General features: G+C 31.1%; 2 protein-coding genes across 2 annotated transcripts; both read right to left on the bottom strand.

The window, feature by feature from the left end:
* Positions 1-3,892: 3,892 nt before the first annotated feature.
* Positions 3,893-16,578, bottom strand: LOC139483283 (uncharacterized). The gene is made up of 5 exons (XM_071267313.1): positions 16,561-16,578; positions 13,962-14,031; positions 9,291-9,518; positions 6,945-7,193; positions 3,893-4,215 (listed from the first exon to the last, which is right to left on the bottom strand). Exons 1-5 carry the CDS (start codon positions 16,576-16,578, stop codon positions 3,965-3,967), a joined length of 816 nt encoding a protein of 271 aa, XP_071123414.1. The 3' UTR covers positions 3,893-3,964.
* Positions 16,579-17,575: 997 nt separating this feature from the next.
* Positions 17,576-23,027, bottom strand: LOC139481921 (oxidoreductase HTATIP2-like). The gene is made up of 6 exons (XM_071265468.1): positions 22,889-23,027; positions 21,792-21,975; positions 20,849-20,959; positions 19,430-19,567; positions 19,026-19,087; positions 17,576-17,885 (listed from the first exon to the last, which is right to left on the bottom strand). The coding sequence occupies exons 2-6, from the start codon at positions 21,972-21,974 to the stop codon at positions 17,684-17,686; spliced, it is 696 nt and encodes a 231-aa protein (XP_071121569.1). The 5' UTR covers position 21,975; positions 22,889-23,027; the 3' UTR covers positions 17,576-17,683.
* Positions 23,028-23,810: the final 783 nt, after the last annotated feature.

The raw sequence follows: 23,810 nt of genomic DNA on the forward strand, positions 1-23,810 counted from the left end.
CCCCTTTTTAATGCTTATAACAATCGAAAAAAAACCCAAAAACGAACAAACAAACAAACAAACAAACAAACAAACAAACAAAAAAAGGAAGAAAGAAGTTACTTAGAACATTTGGAACAGTTTATTGCGGGTAATAAATTGATATTAAATATTAAATTTAATGGCAATTATATATGAATAATTTTCAAATTTACGAAAATTTAACAATATTTTATATGCTTTATTTTAATTATTGCATTTGTAAACTTTAAATTTAATTCACAGTAAATGGTTTAAATCAGAAAAATAAAGACATTTGTTCTGCTTTAAATTTCTAATTTTATTAAATTTACTTAAATTTTCCCTAATTAAAATTTCTCATTTAAATAGGTTTACTGTAATTTAAAAGAAAATAAATTTTAGATTTATACAACTTTAAAAGTATATGTAAATTGGGTTTATTCTTAAAAGTTTATTGGTTATATTAAACTTAAAGTTAATACGGTGTAAATAAGATATTTTCAAATGGATTATACTAATGATAAATTTTGAAATTTTAAATATATATTAGCTTTTATATGGATATAATTTTCTAATAAATGCATCATTTCATGCAGTGAACAGTCTTGTAAATCATTGAACGTCACAGAGTCATGACATATAAAATTATACATTCTGAGTTTAGCTTTCATAATCTGAAATTAACAATTTTTAAGCAAAATACATGCAGTTGTCTGATGCGCCTGTCTAGTCCTAGGTACATTTGAACATACATAAAAAAGAATCTGCCGTTCTTGGTTTTGCAATATTGGCTTCAGTAAGACAACATGACAATCTCCTATCACGCAATATATCAGCCAGAGTTTTATAACAAGTCATTTTAATGTGCAATCCACCAAACATGACGATACACTTATATTTTCCTTACAAAATAGGCCATTCCCACTGAATTTGCTAAGGCATTTCCAAAACTGGCTGATCTGCAGTTACATTTGATGTTTCTCCAGATTAACTACATTTTCGCCTTCACCATCGAATACCTGAGAATTGCCTGGTAGGGCATACAAACCGCTCTTTATGTCTATAAATAGTTTGCACATGCGCAAAAGTGTGAAACACATATGTATCATAATCTTGAAAAATGTTATTAAACCAATTCACAATATCATTAGAAATACAAAAACACTAAATATATAGTAAATAGTTCAAATGATTTTTGAAAGAATTTTGCTACATTTTTGCGCATGCGCAAATACTGGATATGTCAATTGCTTTTTTTAATAAATATATGATGTAAGGAAGGTAGCCACCAAACCTTGACATTGGTTTTTACTAAAAGAAGTTCAAAGAAAAGTTTTCCAGAAAAATCAGCATTTTCAAACTAAAGAAAACAGCCATTTTAGAAAATGGCCGTGGCCATCTTGAAATTTATTTTTTTTTATGGCCAGCAGTTATTTCTTACAAAGTATATAAAAATGATGCTTTGTGGTAATTTTCTTGCTTGTATCATCATTTGCACAATTCCCTCGATATTGCTTGCTAATATCTTCCACTAAATTGTTCTGTCTTGACTTGGAGAACGGTTTGTTTACGGAACCGTATGATCCAATTTTGCCCATAAATCTTCATGAAAACTAGACATATTTGTTTATATTCGAGGTCTGACTTTTTTGTGTGGTTCTGCAAAATATTTCCAGAAATATACAAAAGAAGCGACAAAAAATCTACGATTCCATTTGAAATGTGCAAGTTTACTTAGTTTCAATAACTGACTTATTGAATGAGAAAGTATTATGGCTTTTAGAAGAAAAAAATCGTTGTTTATAAGTTGATTGTTTGACGTGATTTGTAATATATACAAAAAGGTAGGATACATAAATCTGCTAACCAATGACACATGCATAAGAGTTTAGTTGATCATTCACTTCCCTTAATAAAATATTTAAAGCATGAAGTTTTATAAAGCTTACTATTTTATTTCCGTACAAATGACATAAATGAAAAATAAATATGCTTAGAGTAGTTGTCAAAATGAAAATCGTGTGAAGAATCATTTTTATGTAGATGTTGTGTACAAGTTATAAGTGTTTTATTAACCGCTTAGCACAAATTGATGATACAAGCACGCAGGGTTTGCACATTTCTGTCATATTTCAGCAACTACAGAATACAGACTAATACAGAGCACTATAAAAATACAACCAGACTTTTCATTGATATGACTTTTGTATGAGGAGAAAAATAAAATTAGAATTAAAACCATTCAGTAATCCTCATTTCCAGTTTGAGGACACAGAGAATAGCACTAAATGTTAGGTTGAAGTTTAGAGATTTAAATTTGAGACATTAAACTGATAAAATTGAGAATGGAAATGGGGAATGTGTCAAAGAGACAACAACCCGACCAAATAAAAAACAACAGCAGAGGGTCATCAACAGGTCTTCAATGTTACATATTAGAAGATAAACTTTTTTCACCTGATGCAAGAAGGTAAGTATCAATAAAACTTATAACTTGTACAAAAACCCTATACAAATTATAATTTTCTACGAACGTTCATCTTGTACACAACATAGATTTTCTAACAAAAACCCTAATGACTCCCTTATAACATGTTCTTTGTATAATTACATAATTGTCGTCACGCTTTAGAATCCTCAAATCATTTCCTTTATTTTCTTAAAAAGACCCAATATATACAGTAGTCACTTGTTTGTTGCAGACCATTATGTCTCCTTTAGATATAAATGTCAATATAATAACTGCTTATTTATTTATCGGAATGACTAAATATAATTGTCTGAATTAAACAGTCAAGAAACTGGATATAAGAATATATATATTGTGTCTGGTCATTATTGTTTCAAATCGACCTCCTTGTTTTCCATTATTTTTAAATTAAAAATATCAAATTCTGCTTTTCAGTACAATTTCAGCAACCAATTCAAGTAATATAATTTATTCTATTAGTGTCATATCTGTCACTTTTTGTGTTAAAGATAGTTTTAAAGCAATAGAGGAGTAAGGTAACAAAGGAACCTGTTGTTCATGGTTGTTATTTGTTGGCTTGGTTCATATTCTCGTTTCTCAATTATTATATTGACAAGACCATTGGTTTTCCTGTTTGAATTTATTTTACATGTGTAATTTGGGGCCCTCTCTAGCTTGCCGGTCGGTTTGAGCCGAAGTTCCGTTGAAGGACTTGCTTTGGTCAATAATTGTTAATTTTTTGTACATTGTGAATTAGATGGAGAATTGTCTCATTGACACCCATACCACATAATCTTATTTTGTCTTCAAACTCACAGGTAGAACATAAACTTCCAACGCCATGACAAAACAATAAACGACAAACAAACCCAACATAGAAAATCAAACACGGAACCCACCAAAAGTTATAAAGTGTTAGCAGATCTTACTCTAAATATGAAACAGAAAGTCCCAAATCAAATGGTAAAACAAAAGCCCAAATACATAAAACGACAGGATAACAACTATCATGTTCCTAACTTGGTACAGACATTTTTGTATGAAGATAATGGTGGACTTAACCTTGTGTTATACATGAATCAATCAAATTAAGGTCATCACTCAAGAAATTTTACGGTCGCCATCATGATCTGATTGGCCATTATGACAAAAGTGTGTCAGAAATCATATCTGATATTCTTCTTCAGTCATAATAACCTTCCATCATTACCAGACTGAACAAAGAAATAACACGACGGGTGCCGTATACGGTGCAAGAAATGCTTATCATTCCGGAGCACCTGATTTCACTCCCGGTTTTAGTGGAGTTCTTGTTGTTTCTTATTTATTATTTATAACTGTTGATGTACATGTCTTTTGGTTTAACGAGTCTTTGTTTACTCCTTGGTTTTGATTGTTATTGTCTTGTAAGCAGGTAAACTTTGAGATAACAATTTTTATAAGCACATAGATGAAATAAAGATATGGTAAAGGTTAATTGCTCTTGGAACCATGTCAAATAAGAAATGATGAGCAGTTATCATCTTCATGAAACGAATGGGTCGTTTCTTCATTATTGTCAGATTTGTGCATTAAGGAGCATTCTTTTGTCACCTTATTGTATAATCCAGCACAGCAACCCATATGTCCAATGCATTGAGTTGTACACTCAATGATACTCCTGGCAACCATCTTCTGTAGGAATAGACCATTGTAAACTTTACCAGGAAATCCGTAAGCTTTAGTTGTATATGGATGATATTTTTCTGAAATCAAAATTGTCCCGTTTTACACACATATACATATATATATATAATATAATATAACAAACAACAAAAGAAACGTGAACTCGGATCTCTTTCATTGTCATATTTTGAATAATTGCAAAATCAGTTTGAACTTCAAATTTAGATATATTGAAAAGTCGAGAATTTCTTAATCTGGAAAATAGCATTTTATTTCTTTTTTGTGCTGTGCGGAGTAAACAAATCACCAAATCAATCAAGCAATCATAAATCTCAAGCAATGAATCGTGTATTCATTTACTTTACGAGTTCAGAAAAACACCAATCTGTTGACTGCTTACACATAGTTAAATTGGTTCATTAGATAATTTTAATCTGAACCAACAGCTGCATCAACGACACGGTGTTGTTGACAAGGGGAGTGTTTCTATGAATACTAGCAGTACTTTTCCAGCTATCTATAATGCAGTTAAAGTAGTGTCCATCATTCTAGTTTTTATAATCTCCGGTGTTTCCAAAATAACCCCTTAGAATTGTTTTGATGTCAGCCATTTATAACATTAGGAAACGAAACCATAACTGCATTTATACGTACGAATTCATACGGTTTTGTAATAGTATACCGTCACAGTGTTTAGTCGTATTGGAAACGCAATCCCAGTCTTTGCTGTTGCATAATCTGAAAACAGCTTTTAATTGCGTTATATAGAATGGTACGAGCATAGAACAGAGTTTGGCAGTCGTAGCCTTGACCAGATTGTTTTAAAAGATGTTAGAACTTACTGATTTAAACCGCAACCAGTAACAATCAAGTTCATTTCGGAAGTAGAGGAATACAAAGAAGAATACAAGATACACATTATACATATCCACGTTCTATATAACAACAGTGTATGATTGTTTCCGTCGAATTTAAATGAAACTCCTACGGTTCAGTTGTCAATGTGAAATATTTATTCAGGTAAGGCAATATTTACAAATATATATTACAACCTTAGAATATAGCAACTATATATGTATACCACTAATGACTTAAACCGAGGATAACTGATGAAAGCAAATAACATGAATAAGCTAATTTCAAATGGTGGTCCTTATAGTCTTGATGATAACATTAATAATGTATTAATCAATTTAACCGTTTAAATTATTCGTAAAAAAGCAATTTAATAAAATATAAAATCTGAATCTGACATTGAAATTGGTTTTCTCATTAGGTGTTTGGTTTTTTTTTACTTAAATTTCATTTTTGAATTCACATGAAATTTTACAAAATCTAGCAATGTATTTCCGTTTTGAATACCACTAAAACAGAAAGAAAAATATTATACACCTTTGACATTTGCAACAGATCAATTGTAAGCAGATGTTCTTGTATTTCTATTCAAGGAAGTTCTTGTAAAATCAGTTTTTAAGTAATTTGGACATTGTTTGATGTGAAAAACATTAAATACTTGATTCAGACGTAGTTGTTATACTCGGTTACAAACCTTCAATGATTCATTTTTTTCGAAACCATTTAAAGTGATTCGTTTTTTTCAGAGGAGGATATAGTATAAACTATATAATTTTATTGGTGAAGAACCCGAAGCTTGTCTTTAAATTTCATGGATTAGCGTTCTTACCAACAAGCACATGCATAATCCATATGGCACTGCCATAATGCAATACAAAATATATTTTTTTAAATTGTTGAGACAAATATTCTCTTTATCTTTATAAAAATTCGCTAATTAGCCTTCTTTATAATACTATAAAAAACTGGTTCGTCACATAAAAAATTATACCGAAATATTTCATATGATTTACTCTCAATTTTAATATGATCTCATACAATGGAAAAATATTTTTCATTAACAATCTGAAGTTTGTCTTTGGTCCAAATTAAAGGCTTGAGATAACTAATTACTAGTATCAACCAGTCAATCTTTTCATGATTTCAACATATGTGATAGCTTTCTATTAACTAATTTGATCTGACCGTCTGGCGTATTACATTATAAGCCTGGTACATTCTATTTCTAGAAATCAGTTTTGAATATGAATTTAAAAAATGAATAGCCGTACCATCAGCATATGAGAAAACCTTACAATCAGTATCAATGCTAACTTGTAAATCATTCCCTTAATTGAATGACGTAATTGAATGAAAATAAAAGTGGCCCTAATATACTACCCTGGGAGACACCGTAAGTTACATCAAGCACTTCAGACTTTGTTTTGTTTTTTTATTAGAATATGTCTGCATGATCATTTACAAAATATGATTGTACATGCAACAGTAATTTACGATACAATTAGTATGATGGTTACATATGTAACATATTTAATTAAAAGATGTAACTTCAAAATTATATAGAAATTGGTTTTTGTAATGTGATTAAAATACAGCATCACTAAAGAGGTAATAATTTTAGTGTTGCTGTTTTTATTTTTCAAGTTTAGGCAAACAACGACAGATTTTAGAAATGTTGACGAGTGTGTATTATAAAACAAATTTAAAAGCATAGAAGGGACTTAGATTAAGAGATTTGAATACAGGAGATGCAATTTTGAATTCGCTGTTTCAGAATCTAATGCATTCTGGGTAATATTTTCAAAAATGTACACCAAAACGTCGTGATTGGTTGAAAACGTCCAAAACAATGGAAATTAAGCCAATGAAGTTATTATTTTTATTTTGAGGTACGAACAACGAAATTATCCATGATTCTTTAGATTTTGAAAAGGCGATTTTCAAGGACACTTACCTGACATATTTGTAATAAGATCACCATATACTTCTACCTCACAGAGCGAAAGTTGAAAATCGTTGCTTCGTTTTTTTATCCTGACGAATCTTCCTTTCACATCTGATGGGCATGTTGCATTTAAATATGTTGTACTTGACTGTTGATAATGACAATGTGACGTCCTCCCTTTTTGAAAAGATCCCCATTTGTCACAAAAGCATTGAGGGTCTTTTATTACATCAATGTCATAGTTTTGTAACCATTGTGCTAAAAAAAATTAAAAAAAGAACAAAAACGTGAACATTGCAGCAATTTGTTGAAGTTGCTGTCTCTTGGCAATATGATTCTTATCCTTTTTTTGTCTTTTATTGTTACTTCGAAAGTGTTAAGACTGAAGTTTCAACCTTATCTTAAAATAATGAACGTGCTTTAACTTTTATCTCGAACTTTCTTATAACTACATTTAACCTTCGGAGTATCGATATCGCCCTTATTTTTTCGCGGGGTAGGTGTTATTTAGTTTTATTTTTGTCTTGCTATTTATTGTTTTGTTTTTGCTATGGCATTGTCAGTTTGTCATCGACTAGACAATTTAAATATATCATTGGTTGTTTCTGCCTCTCTTTTAATGCCAATACAAAACACATATGATACCATCAGTTGAAGAGCTACTAAAGTACAATATATGAATAACAGTACTATAATATTGTTGAAGAGTAGCCACCGTCAATTGGTAAATTGAAGGTCGCAAATGCAGTTTACTAGCAACACGTAACGGAAATTTGCAACCGTCAAATTAAAATTGACGGTGGCAACTCTTCAACTACAGTATTTTTATTCGGAATCTTATGCAAAACAAAAAGAAATAATACGTTAGAGCTAGAAGAAATGTATAAATTTGAAATAAAATTAAATTTAACAAAACTGAATGACTGATTTTGCCGCAAAGACGTCAAGGCTAAATATGACGTCATTCAAATGCAAACTAACAAACTGAAGGTTATTTCGTTACTTCTACCATTCAAATTTGGATCAGGTAGATAATGTTTCATTTTCGATTGAAGTAATCGAACATTTGTTGATACATGAATTCAAAATGGCGAGTCCGACTGATCAACTGTGGAGTTGATGGTAACTTTGAGTCAATGAAAAATATTGTTTCATAAAAAATGCATTCAATGAAAGGTGAACATAATTGAAAACACACAAAAGGTTTTGACATGTCCTTTATTTGTGTTTTACTGAAAAGTCTATATTGTGAATTTTAACGTTAAAATATAAACAATATTTACCATTTAATGTATATATGTATTGATGAAATCATAATCTTTCAGTCAGTTTAGTTGAAGTCTGGAGCTGGCATGTCAGTTAACTGCTAGTAGTCTGTTGTTATTTATGTATTATTGTCATTTTGTTTATTTTCTTTTAGTTACATCTTCTGACATCAGACTCGGATTTCTCTTGAACTGAATTTTAATGTGCGAATTGTCATGCGTTTACTTTACTACATTGGTTGGAGGTATAGGGGAGGGTTGAGATCTCACAAACATGTTTAACCCGCCGCATTTTTGCGCCTGTCCCAAGTCAGGAGCCTCTGGTCTTTGTTAGTCTTGTATTATTTTAATTTTAGTTTCTTGTGTACAATTTGGAAATTAGTATGGCGTTCATTATCACTGGACTAGTATATATTTGTTTAGGGGCCAGCTGAAGGACGCCTCCGGGTGCGGGAATTTCTCGCTACATTGAAGACCTGTTGGTGACCCTCTGCTGTTGTTTTTTATTTGGGCGGGTTGTTGTCTCTTTGACACATTCCCCATTTCCATTCTCAATTTTATTACTAGTATCTTCAATGTTTTCTGTCCTTCTACATTGTTATTAATCCTAAGCTTTCAAGTATTTGGCTTTGAGCGTTCCTGAGTAGGATATCCAAGAAAACGCCTCGGACGGATGAAATTTATGAAAAGTGTTGTTTTCATTTCTCAGAGCAGTTTGAATGCACAGTAGAAATAAATAATAAACTTACTTCTTGGAGTAAATTTTACTCGTCATGTTTCTTTTAAGGTCAACTATCTTAAGAAAGAAATTGATGAGACCTATATTTTAGCTTTGAGGTCCGTGCACCCTTTATGATGTAACGGATGACTATGCAACGTTGAAGGTTTAGGTAGCTATAATCTAGGTTCAATATACCATTTTCTACGTAAGGAAATGCCTGTACCAATTCATGAATATAACAGTTGTTTTACATTCATTAGGTGTATTTGAGCCTTTGAATATGCAATTTGGTAAGGGTTTTCCGTTTGACTTTATTTTAGGTCAGTATTCTTGTTATTTGACAGTCTTAATATAGGTTAATGTACTCACTACAACATGGATGCGTTCTTCCGGTTAAAACAACATGTGTGACTTTGTAATATCCTTTCAGGTCAACTGCCCACCAGCTTAACTCAGTGGTTAAATATGCTTTTGTATGTGTACATTCAAACTCATTTGATGTGAATTCTATATAGTTTCCATCGACAGCATGTTCAGATGTCCATGGATTGACAGTTGTTAATTGCTTTGTTGGTTTTCCAAATGCAATGTTATTTTCTAAAATATGCAAGACATTAACAGATGTAATCATACACTTATAACATATTTGACATATTGTAATAAGGTTTAGCTTTTTTTAATTGAACATGATGACGGTTTAAATAAATAAAATCATAAACAGTCTGGGAAAGTATGATCTTGTGCAAGGCTGCAATGTCAGAATCAAGAGATTGAGTAAGTCTCAATAAGAAGCAATATGTTTGAAGTTTGTTGACCTGCAATCAATGTTTAAACATACCAACGAGAACAATATTCAAAGATAAATCAAATCAATTAATCAATAACCATTCCACTTTGAACTGATTGTATATACTTTGTAGTTATTTCATCAATAATGGCTACTAAGTATTATCGATTTTTGAATCGGGTTTACATGTTTTGATGTTAACATGTAAAAACTATCAAAGTAGTGCGGTAGCATGAAGTATATGTCGGACAATAGTAGTAGTAGCACATCCTAGTATAGAATTTTACCTTTTGATCATCAAATGACGCTACGTGTCAACCTACGAAATTCAGTTGCAACTTATTTTCATATCAACATAACATATTATTGTAATTAATATGTTTGTTATGTTGGCAGCAGGAATTTAATCATTATCATTTTATATTTTGGCTCTTTCAAAGGCTAATCACAACTCTGCATAATGAGAGATCTGGCTAACAACCGAAATCAATTATTTGAGTCATCTCTGTTTTAACCCGAGTAATCCAGTCGTTATATTCCGATCCGATATAACGAGGATAGTCCGTCGGAAGGGGACGATAAATGGCTGACTCGGGTTAAGAGAGAATCATATCTCTTGCACGTTAAAGACACCCTTGTAGATTTAAAAAAAAGAGCATGCTAATGCCGCTACAAGGCAGCACTCGCACCCGCATAGTGTAAAGGGATTAATATAAGTTGCAAAACTTGTTTCCCAATCCACTATAAATACATATGTTTAAACTAAAACAAAATATTCCGATCCACTATCGATCGCTCCGTTAACATCGAGAAGGACATTGACCGAAAGAGGGCACTGTATCCTTCGAGTTTTTCGGACCCTATATGTGTCGGCTTTTATAATTAATGACATGATATCTCATCCGTTCACTGTCTTTTATTTCAATAAAAATAAGGGTGAAAATGATGTAATGGGGTCGTTCAAAATTCATAAAACAAATGACAACGTCATCACAAAAGAGAAAAACGATGTAAAGACAACCAAAACGTTTCAACCAGCCCATTATGTATGTACCTATCTCAAATCAAAAGCCCTTCATTCAGTGGTTTTCGTTCGTTTCTCTATAAATCTTATTTGTGTTTCGTTCATTATATAGCAGATAAATTAGGCGATTATATTTTCGTTCTTATGTGGTATCGGTTTTACTCTTTGTTTACTGCCAAACGGTGACCCAACAAACAAGTCCAATAACAACCTTATGTTCATATTAGAAGAAACTACCATTTAAAATCCGACATAGTGTATTTGTATCTGCAATAAATATTGTCAAGTGATATATACTTTTTATTCATATGATACTGAAAAGTACAGACTGAGTCTATTTGTTTTATTTTGTCAATTTGTAAGTCAGATGGTCTAATGAGTCAAAATCTCATTTCGTAATAATTTCCGCTTTTGACTTTTGATTCGTTTTGATTTTGTAATAATAAAAAAACTGCAGGCTGAAAACATAGGAATCAGCAAGCTATCTAAATAAGAATTTACATTATGATACTAACGACATTAGACGACTTGCTTCATATTTTAATATTTCCCTCGAGTTTGATACAGAATGACAGCATTAAACTAAATTTTATGACAAATATGATACTAATAACTTCCGAATAACCAAAATAGTCTCTAAAGCATGTAAAGTTTACATGGCTCAATTGATTACTCATACTGAACAGACTGCATAGGCGTCTTTTTTCTACTAAAAATTGTCAGAGGAAACATTAGTAAAATTGACACTCTAAAATTAGTTTGGTAGTTATAACGAATTGATTGATCATAAAATAGCAGAATGATTGAAAAATTAGAAAGAAGCTAATTACATGTATGACCATATTCAACGTTTTATTTGACATGTGTGAATTCGTTGTAAAATTAGAAAGAAGCTAATTACATGTATGACCATATTCGACGTTTTATTTGACATGTGCGTATTGCGGGTGATGGATGCATATCAGGAGGACTTGTCAGGTCTTGTTTGAGCCCATTTGATTCTACACCTGAAAAATCCCCGCATTAAAATATCCACGTATGTGATAGATATAATAATAATTGAAATGAAATGTAGGCAAATATGTCATGCAAATCTTCTTTTCTCATGTTTAAAGGGTTATATACCAACAAAATTTGTTTTCGCTTAAAAACATAGGGAGTGCGAGTTCAGCAAGACAGGGTCATAACAGTTATGCGGAAATGTTATTGTAAAAGTAATATTTTTTTCTAAATATTGTTTTTAAAGAAAAGGGACATAATTGGTTATAATAACTGAATGTAGGGCTCAACTATTAAAGGGACACTAACTGCCAAATTGATCTTAACCGGTTAAACTAAATTTCTAATATATGGTTTATAACGATGTAAAGCATTTATACAAAGTATCAAAAGTAAAAAATAATGACCCTATAAGCGATGTCAACATTAATAATTTAATTGCAATTGTTGTTTTTTTGTGGGGTCTGTTTAATTTCATATTATAGATTAAAGATATATGTTTATCGTCGATTTACCTTTATAAGAATGATTTTGTGTATCGAATCAGTCAATCAAATGATTTACCTTTGTTTCACTTTCAATATTGGCATTCTTTTCCTTTTGATACCTTTGCACACATAATGCATGCGTTATCGATCTATACGTAACTAACGGTTTAAATTGAAGTTCAAATGATTACAGATTCAATGAGGTCGAATTGTTCACTTGCATGTAAATAATTCATCATCAATGTTTCTTAGCTTATTTTGACAAATTTAAACCATACTTGCTGCTGAAAGGGGATAATTATTTCACTATTTCACTTGTACTAATGATTGAACAAAAAACATCATATTTAATTTTTTTTAAATCGCGTAGCTAGTGCACCTTTAATCACGTAGATGAGAAACTTAATGTACTTGAAAAATTTAATTAACAAACAAAGCACCTTTAATGCTGGAAACTCAAATCCCATGATGAATGACACGTTTGATTATGGCGAAGTGCTATTATCAAGAAGAACAAATCCATTAATGGGAAACTTTGTCTAATGGAGCTAAAACTGGAATATCAGTATCATGGTTTGATAATAAACGGGAAATTTTATATATTTGTTCAAAAAACAATTTCAAGTTGATTTATCATTCGACAGTTATCATAAGATTAGTTTTTCATAAAATATCATTAATGTGGAAATAAAAAAGTAAGTTAGAACATGTCATGTTTCTTATGGGAACTGAAAGACCGATTCAACTCTTATGCATGCTTCATGGGTTATTAGATTTATGGATCCTACCTTCTTGTAGAAAATACAAATCACGTCAAATCATGTACCAGTATCACGATTTCGTGACCCCTCCGTGTCAGTTCTTTTACATTGATGTATACCTTTTACTCTATCAAATAATCAACTAATAAAAAGAAAAATCACAAAAATACTGAACTTGGATGAAAATCAAATCGGAAAGTTCCTAATCACCTGGCAAAATCAAATAACAAAACACATGAAAAAAGAATGGACAACAACTGTCATATTCCTGACTTGGTACAGGCATTTTTAAATGTAGAACATGGTGGATAAAACCTGGTTTTATAGTGCTAAACTTCTCACTTTTTACGACAGTCTCATCAAATTCCGTTATACTTACAATAATGCGTCAACTAAACAGACATAATAAATGAAAAAGTCAAAATATGGTTACAGCAGTCATCATCGTGTTACAATTTTAAAAGAAACAATTTTGTCTGACGTTAGAAAATTTATACCTCACATATTTTTGTCGTTCCAAAAAATGGTTCATTCCCCTACGTAATAATATAATTTTGACGTTTGTGATTCTTATATTCTTCTTATATTCTATTCAATGACATTCATGTATCTCACAATGAGGTCACGAGGGGTAGGGTATATAATAATATCCTGATTATCTGTTAAAAAAATGTATTCAAAAGAAAATCTTTCTAAATATTTCATTCGGTTCAATTAAAATTGTTGAAAAATAATCACTTTTCCGCGATAGAAATGTCATTACAAATAAATATAACACCCCTGCCTTTCTTCATACACTGAGTTGGTATAATATATTACTGACAAAGTGTTTTGTATTTTTCATAAGCCGTAATCGGATGGTAACATTTGATCAATCCTGACACCCCCTATCGTGTTCTACGACAAGAAAAATCTTAAAATATGCATTATCTAAAACAGAAACTTAATGTTCTTGAAAAACTTTATTTACAAACGAAATACCTTTAGTGCTGGAAACACAAATCCCATGATGAATGACAAGCAGAATAATCACAGTAGCAATCTTCATTCCCTGCAAATAAAACAAAAACGCTTTTTTAACTTATATTTCAAGAAACTCAAAATTTGAAAATATTGAATTCAGCAAATTATTATTTTACTCGAAATACAAAAATATATAATATCACCATATACTTACTATTCTTTTCCGTTAAGTTCTCAAACGATAAAGAATTAACTGAATTCTAATAAATCTGTATTGCTCCATGAATCTTCTAATTTACCTGTCTGTTTTGAAGTAACTGCTTACTATATACCAATATTGGAATTTAATCCATAAAGTTGAAACTTAAATGTCTGTTTTGTCGTCATTGAACTAAAAATGTATCGAATAGGAAAGAAAAGATCGCGAACACATCTAAAAAGTAAAATCACAAAAATACTGAACTCAGAGGAAAATCAATTCGGAAAGTCCATAATCACATGGCAAAATCAAATAACAAAACGCATCAAAAATGAATGGACAAGAACTGTCACATTCCTGACTTGGTACAGTGCACTATTAAATACGGATTGAAATAGCAACTGCCAATCTCCTGTTTCTTGAACTCTCGATCTTAAAAACCGATCATTGCTATGCTCTTATCTATACAAAAATATAATACATGTACATACAATATTGTTACACGGTTTTTTAAACACTTATTTTAGCATATGAAATGCATAATTCATATAACTATGTAATCTAAAGCTAATTCCTACTAATGTCTACTAATAGAATTCAACATTGAAAATCCATCTGAGTTTTTATAACGAACATTATTTACGTTTTGATAAAACTATTTCTTTTGTATTATTTGGCTCAATATTCTTAACTAATTTGAGTAAAAATAAGTTAATGTTGACGTTTTCAACTGTAGTACAATCTAAGTCGGAAACTTGGATTTGAATGATGGCTTGTTTCAAATGTTTTCATTCACTTCCCCTAATAAAAAAAAATGTAAAGCATAACATTTTAAAGCTTACTTTTTTTTCCGTTATAATGACATTTTATGAAGAAAAAAATATTATCTTTGCTGTCGGATAAATCATAATGAAAAATCTACCTAACAATTGTTTTGAACAAATATGTGAAATTTCCCGTTTATTATCAAATATTCCGGTTTCAGATTTATTAGACAAAGTTTCCCTATGATGGATTTGTTATTTTCGGTTATAGCACTCCAATGATTTTTGTCCTAATAAATCCTTGGCTTTCAATTATTTGAGTTTGAGCGTTCCTAATAAATCCAGAAAAGCGCGTCGTACTCATAACATTCAAAACGTGTTGCTTTCAGCTTTTTTTTAAACAATGTGTTTTTTCCTCAGATGGTGGACTATTAGTCCACGATGGTATCATCAGCTCATTCGCCAGTACTATGGTATTGACTTGATTCATAACAAAAGAGGGACGAAAGATACCAAAGGGACAGTCAAACTCATAAATCTAAAACAAACTGACAACGCCATGGCTAAAAATGAAAAAGACAAACAGAAAAACAATAGTACAAATGACACAACATAGAAAACTAAAGAATAAACCCCACCAAAAACTAAGGGTGATCTCAGGTGCTCCGGAAGGGTAAGCAGATCCTGCTCCACATGTGGCACCCGTCGTGTTATCTAAAAACGGAATGCAAAAAGAGAGGCGAAAGTTTTGTATGAACCTTTTCTAAGTAAGCAGTCTGTTATTCAGTCGGTGCCATTTTATTTCGAAAACAGAACATGCATATGAATACCTCTTTAACTTAAAGTATATATCAGCACGCTCTATCAATAAGTGTTCAAGGCAGCCATAATAAAATTTCAAGATATAGAATTACCTAATAAACAGACAATGCGTGTGTCAAACTTATACTGGTCAATATAACTCTGATTGTATTTACCAAATGAAAAAACACCAGTAACACAATTGAAGTGTTTCTTTAGTTAGTTCATATTGAAATGCAACATCACATCATGTGATGAAAAACACTTTTGAAAAATACAATATTCTATATTTAACAATTTCAATTACGTATAAAAATTAACATTTCAAAAAGCACAAACAGACCGTTATCTACGCAATTCTGCTATGATTATAATGAAGCTAAACGAGCAATATTTAAAAGTTGTTTTATAAATTTGGAACTGCTGCTGAGTAAATTATTTAAGAAGATTTCACGCATCAATGTATCATAGCAATATTAAGTTCAAGGTACAATGAATACTTAATATCTCAATATATAGACGTATTCATGTTTTTCAATACAGAGTTTATGATGATAACTTCAAATACATGTGTACGAGTTTAACTCCCCTTATTTAATTTTGAATGATAAATATTTTTGAACTCGTTTAAATGTTGTACGCCTCTGGGTATTTTCTCGCTGCATTGATGGCCTTCAGCTGTTATCTGCACTTTGGTTTGGATGTTGTTCGTTTGACACATTCACATGCAATTTCAATTCTGGATATCGAAAAAACAATGTCAGAATATGAGAGAAAGTTTGCGCATTGATATGTCTTTTTGATATGAATGTTATAAAATATCATACTTACTTTGTCTTCTATTACCACTTACGTTTTTTGTTAATAACATTTTTCATTGGTAAAAAAAATAATTCATGTAACGAAGACGCACTGAGATTGACCTTTTAATTCAGCTTAATCATTGATGCCTATTCAAAATGAAAGGAAAGTTCACAGTCAAAATATGTCAGTGTGGAACGCGAAGTCATGCTAAAGAGAAAGGCCGACTGTCGTACAATTGAGAGGTTTTGATAGCTATAAAACCAGGTTAAATCAACATTTTCTACACAGGAAAAGACATGTTCCGAGTCAGAAATGTTACAGTTGTTATACATTCGTTTCATTTCTTTGAGCTTTTGATTTTGACATTTGATTAAGGAATTTCCAATTTTTACTTGTTTTGTGCGTTTTGTATGGAACGTGCGTTTTATAGCAACGTCGATTCCGTTAATTTTCGAATTTTGCGACTCTACTGTCATATAATTTTTTCCTATTTTAGCTCACTGTTTTGTTGGGGGCTTTTTGGGGGGGCGGGGGATGGGGTGAAAAATAAAATTGAAAATAAATATTTACTGTTGTCCGTATAACGACTTCTATGATTTTTGTTTGTGCGTCTTCTTATTTTTTAGCCATGACGGTGGCAGTTTATTTTCCATCTATGAATGTGAATGTGAATGTCCCTCTGGTATAGTTCGTCTCTCTTTTAAGGTGATAAGCAATTAGAATACATTTTAATAATTCATTAGCAATACACATAAGTCCCGGATCTCAACAACTTAACCATTGATGAACTTACGTGTTTTTGGTATAATATTTCAGGCAACATTACTTCTAAAGTGAAATAGAAGCTAGAAAGATCCCAAACAGAGTGAAATAAAAGTTTTTCTCGAAGTAATGGTATGAACACATTATAACGAAACTGTGTATATTGGGAAGAGGTAAAGTGACTGGTATTGTTCGCAACAAATAACACAATACACAATAGATCCCACTAATGATAAACATTGACACTAATAACGAATCAAGCTACAACTTTTATGTATAATCATGCATTTCCGAACAAAACAAACACTTATTGAATGATTTATTTCATGTACACTATATGCAACAGTTTTATTATGGTACCATAATAAAGTGTAATACTAGGTCGACACCGAATGTTAAATAGAATACGTTCAAATTAACTCATATATTTGTTTGTTTTCAATGTTTTCCACCTTTTCAAACGATGGATTCAAAGCTTTGTTCACCATGGCTGCAGCTAAGTTGTCTGTGTTGATAGCGCCTTCCTTTACAAACCATTGTGGCATCGGTTTCCAGCAACATCTAATGCATGCTTCAATTGGTCTTCTTTCTACTCTATCACATAGTAACATTCTGAAAAAAGAATGGTTTTTGTCTTAAAAAAACCAAGGGAACATTATACATCCCGGAATAGATTTGCTACTTATAAATGATTCTTTCCTCCCTTTTTTTGTCATTTGCTTTTCTACTTTTAAAAAACATCAAAATAAAATCACATCTTGTTTTGATTGTATACCTTTTGAAATTTTCAACAGATGATTAAATTTTGGACTATACCTCCATGAACATAGTATAAGGAGGCTCTTCATGTAAATAATAAAAAAAAAAAGTAACATTTTGATAGAACAAATATTTTATTGTTCCATAGCGATTCGATTTTAGAAGAATACATGTGCGTCTGAATAGAACCTTTAGTCAAATAAAGCCAAATAATTTGTCTTTGTATAATTGAGAAAACAATGAAATAGACATCTTAAATAATAGCATGATTTTATGTTTCATAAAAGTGTTTTAAAATAAATATCATTTACCTATTATGTCTGTTTGTTTTGTTCACATATCGTTGTCGACATTGTGGCATTTTATGCAACTCTCATACAAGTAAGAGGTTTAGCTATCTATAAAAACGGGTTTAATCCATCATTTTCTACATGAGAAAAGGGCTGTACCAAGTTAGGAATATGACATTTGTTATCCATAGGTTTGATGTGTTTCAGATTTTGATTTTGCCATTTGATCAGGTACCCTCGGCGTTTGGTATTTCTGTGTTTTAACTTTTTATCAATGCGAATTGTTCGGTAAAAAAAACAAGCACTTTCACTTAAAAAAATGTAGAAATGATATCTTCCGCTGTTGTGTATCGTGTACATCCTTTGCTCTCATTCAAGAGCAAACTGCTTGTTTTCTGTGCACAGCTTTAAAATGTTTATACTCATCATCATTTAGGTTTTTCGCTTTTGCGATACGTCATCGAAATTGCATCTATGGCATAATTTCCTTGTACAGACATTAAAAACATGACTCGTTATTGACAAAGATGAATAAACAATTGACATTATTAATAACCTAGTATAACAAGTAATATGTTTTTGGAAAACAAGTAGATGTGAAATTGTTAGATTGCATATCACGTCAAATACAAGACGTTTGATAAATGTTGTGCTGTTACAAAAGCAATATCTGAACATCAAATAAATGTTATAAGATAAATACCCTGGTCGGAAAATTGATAGATTGTCAAAATTGATTGATTTGAGGTCTTCTTCAACTTCACCCTGAAAATAAGAAACATCTACAGGTTTAAATGTAACAAATGTAATGTAGTATTTATTATACATTTTTTTCAAAAAACTAAGCTGTAGAATGACATCCGACAAAGTTTGTCTGTACGAAGTTTGGTATTTATTGTAACATGTGTGTAGAATATTTAAGTAATGACTCCTGTACAATTTGAAGCTTCATGTTCAAAGGTCCCAGTAAAAGTTATTGTATGAACATTTAGCCTAAATGTCTGATTGAGAATAAATCAGCATTTTGGTCAAATATAATAACATAAAAACTCATCTTGAATGTCATAACATAAAACATCAGTGATATTTTAGTATTGGAAAAAGTACCTTTGTTTTTATATAAAGGAAACTGCTGTCTTTGTTTGCACCATAAGAAGATACCACAAGGAAATGCTTGCATCCTACAGATTTAGCCATCGCTGCGGCATTGACTACATAATCATGATCTACTTTAATAAATCCAGCCTATTAATAAACAAAATAACGTTTTTAATAAACAATTAACATATGTTATTGAATGCATTACTTGAATAGTTTCAAAAGCCAACTTGAAGTTCTAAAACCTCAAATTGAAAATCAGGGTTTTTAACAAATTCAAATATTCACATTAAACCTACTAGATTCTTGACTCGACATAACAAAAGTGTTGAGGGGCCTCTTGTTGAGACATTTGTCTGTTTTTAAGGATGATATATGATTATATACCTCATGCAATACATGTACCTATATCTATACCAAGATAGCTGCTCTCATTTTTTTTCGTTGGTTGATATAGTCGAGCATTTTGTTTTGTCAGGCTTATTTGAGATCTCCTTTTTTGCATCAACTTGAGAGTTCGGTACTATGGTTTATCCTTAATTTTACTTTGCTTTTCCTATGCCATGAACATTAGAATAATTTTAAAGGGGCCTTAGCTGTCAAATTCGTGTTCACCGATTTCACTCAAATTATCATATTTGATTTATAACAATGTTAAAATTGTATTCAAACTATTGAAAGACTTAAATAAACAGTTTACATGTTGTGAGCTCGATAATATGTAGCTTCGTGTATGTTTTAGTCTAGACGCCATCTAATTAACTATTGAGTTGACCCTCGAACACCTCCAATGACCATATAAGCGATATAAACATATGTATAGATATAAATAGATTAGGCAACTCGTTCAATTAGATTTCTCATGTTCCGTTCAATTTCATATAATAGATAAAACAAATATAATGTTTATCATCGTTTTACCTGTATAATTTTTTTTTATCGAAACAGTCAATTAAATGATTAACCTTTGTTTCAATTTAAATGTTACCAATTCTTGCGCTGTCAATCTCTAGCTAAGGGGTTAAAATGAAGTTAACAGGAATACGGATTCAATGAGATCAAATTATTCACTCGCAATAACCATTTCACTATTTCACTTTCATTAATGATTGAACAAAAAAATCATTACTTTAGGTTTTTATATATCTCGTAGCTAGTGGTCCTTTAAGAATTATTATGTTTTGTGGGATGGCAATATTCATTATGTTGAATCTTGATAATTCTATACTTTTACTGAGTTCTAAACAATGTGTTTTCAAACATATCTTTTTTATCTGAAGAAATATTAATACACAAAAGCTTAAAAAATCACACTCAGTGCGCATAACAAATGCGTTTCTATGCTTTTTAATAACACTGTTTTATTGTAATCGTTATGGTATTTTCATAAAGATTTAATGGCAACATAAATAAGTAAGACATACTAACTTTTCCACCGGATTTCGCTTTACTGGTACCAATGCAGGAAAATCCTGTATCCAGGTCTTGAAATTCATGTTTGTAGTCGTTTAAATGATCAAAATCGACCACCTTTTGTTCCTGTCGTAAAAAATATAACTACAGGTAACCTATTTGATTGGGCTACCTCCATTATCATTCACTGAATATTTTATAAATTAATATAGTATGATAAACAATATTCCGTTTGGATATTCTAGTTTCCAGAATGGTAATACAAGTTCTAACTTTCCTTGTTTGTATAAGGTACAGTGTATAGTGTTTGTGCAATTAGATGTCTAAAAATGGAGGTTAAACGCTCCCTCTCATCAGAAAAGCTAACTGGAACAAGCTAGAACACTAATAATTTTACATGTTTTAATTTTAATTTGAAATCTTTCAAAACTTTATATGCACTAATTATAAGCATATCGTCTGTAATAGTCGAGTTTCAGTGTATCTATATCATGGTAGGTAATTGTTTTTAAATGAATCATTCGATCGTCAAATAAAGGCAACAGTAGTATACCGCTGTTCAAAATTCATAAATCGATAATGAAAAAACAAATCCGGCTTACAAACTTTAACTGAGGGAAACGTATCAAATATAAGAGAACTACGACACAACAGAGACACAACACCGATATGTTGCACACACAGAAACGAACTTTAATGTAACAATGGCCATTTTTTAAGTAACTGATGATTTGATGTCCACATTACTTAATTGTAATAAACAATAGTCACTAAACAACAACAAAAAAATCAAACATGTGTTATACCATACTGCAATTGTGGTATCAGGCGGTTATTGTCTTTTCTGGTAATGTTCTTTTATTTATATGTCGACAAAAATGAAAATAAATTTAATTAGTTTTGGTGCATTCTATGTTTTACTCTTTTATTTGTTTGGTAATGTGCTACATGTACTTACAAACTCCGGCCCTAAATCTTTTTCAAACTGAACTTCTCTCCGCCCAATTAACATCACTTTCTTAAATACTTTTCTCCTACTAAGTTCTTTGACCAGTGCTTTTCCTGTTTCGCCAGTATAGCCTAGTACAAAAGCCATTCTGTCTGATTTTAAAGTGTTTTTAGAATCAACTTCTATTGACATTCTGAAATGCACATGTGTTTAAGAGATTAAATGCTGATTTGTAATCAGTTAAGATTTTTAGCGTATCTTTCGTTTAAAATTTATTCCCTTATTATTAAAGAGTTTTAGGCAAATATCAAGGTTCTAAGGGTTTCTAAAAGGTTGACGTCAGACAATATAAACTGCTCTTATATCAGTCTTCTTTCAATTTTAATGATGTAAACATGGTAAAGATGTACATGTACATCTATATAGTTCCTAACCGTTGTTACGAGATAAATTTTAGTAGGTTTTCCAACTTATTGTACAAAGAAGGCAAATCAATATGTTTCCGTAGACGTCGATTCATAATGTGTCTAGATTATGAACGAATACACTTGTCATTAGTTAGATGCCATGTCTGATATAATGTAATTACACGTAGACTAGGTTTTAAATTTTAGTGATCAAAATTATCTCAGGCGATTTATAGCAGTTCTGTTCATTCCTCTTATATGCTCTGAAAAATTAATGTGGTTTGCGTCCAAATTTTTAGGCATTTTCCGTATTGCAATATATATATATGTGTCGTCTGTTCAGCTTTAATCAACCATTTTCTACAGATGTACATGAGAAAATGTGTGTACACGTCAGGAATACGACAGTTCTTTTCCATTCGTTTCAAGTGTTAAGGCTTTTGTTTAGCTATTTTATAAAGGGATTCCCGTTTTTAATTGTTCTTGGAGTTCGGTATTTTGCTGCTTTCTCTTTTGTCAATTTACTAAGAGTTACTGCATCAATGCTTTAAACCCCACAGCTCATTTGTGGCATACCCACATTAAGTTGAAAGTTAGAATATGTTAATAAGGATTGTTCCCCTTTACCTACAAATCTCAAACAATGCTTTAGTATGCAAAGTTTTGTCGGGTTAAGTATGGAACAATTGATGAACTTACCTTGAATTTTTGTATTAACAATTAACTGTGGAGGTGGTTTTTTCGTCATCTAGTTGATAGTATTATTTATTTTACCAAGTGATGTAAAAATTAACTTGAATTTTATCTGTAAAGTCGACCTAAATAGATAATGGCGATCAATATATAAAAGTACTGTAATATATCTATTTATAGTTATAATTTTAATAGTTTTCTATTTATCTATAATACTAAAATTACGAGGTCCAATTTGTCAGCCGTCATCACGTAAAAACAACGAATCAAAGAATTCAACTTTATATATAACTAATTTAGTACAAAGGTGTAGATTAAAAATTACACCACTCCAGGCCCTTTTGTTTTCCACGTAATTAATATTGCCAATAATTAAGAAGTTCCGGGTCGAGTCCGATACCGATACCAATAGTATATTCACCTGTTACCTATTACCTTATCTGTACGTTCCGCATCTGACAGGCGCACCAACAAACGGTGTATTCAGGATTAATATGCTATATACACGGGTCATAATCACAGATCAAATTTTTACTTATTGTAGTATTTTAATCAGTAAAACTTTCTAAGATAACAATACGAATACTAAAAATCTGGACTAAAAATAAGGCCTATAGGTACAGTTTTCAATTTGTTAGCGGGCATGACGTAAAACAGCGAATCAAAGAATTCAACTTTATTTATAACTAATATAGGAAAATGCTGTTGATTAAAAAATACTCCATTCCAGGACCTTTTGTTTTCCAAATAATTAATATTACCAATAATTGATAAGTTCCAGTTCGACGGGTTCAAACAGAAAGATTTGAAAGCAGACGGAAACTGTGCATCTTATAATCGGCATGACTTTATCAGATGACAATACTAATACTAAAATAAGGCTTGCGCATAGTCCTATATACTTTAGTTCAGTCACGGACCCGCGATA

This window comes from Mytilus edulis, chromosome 7, assembly GCF_963676685.1.
Source record: "Mytilus edulis chromosome 7, xbMytEdul2.2, whole genome shotgun sequence".
Taxonomy (NCBI): Eukaryota; Metazoa; Mollusca; class Bivalvia; order Mytilida; family Mytilidae; genus Mytilus; species Mytilus edulis.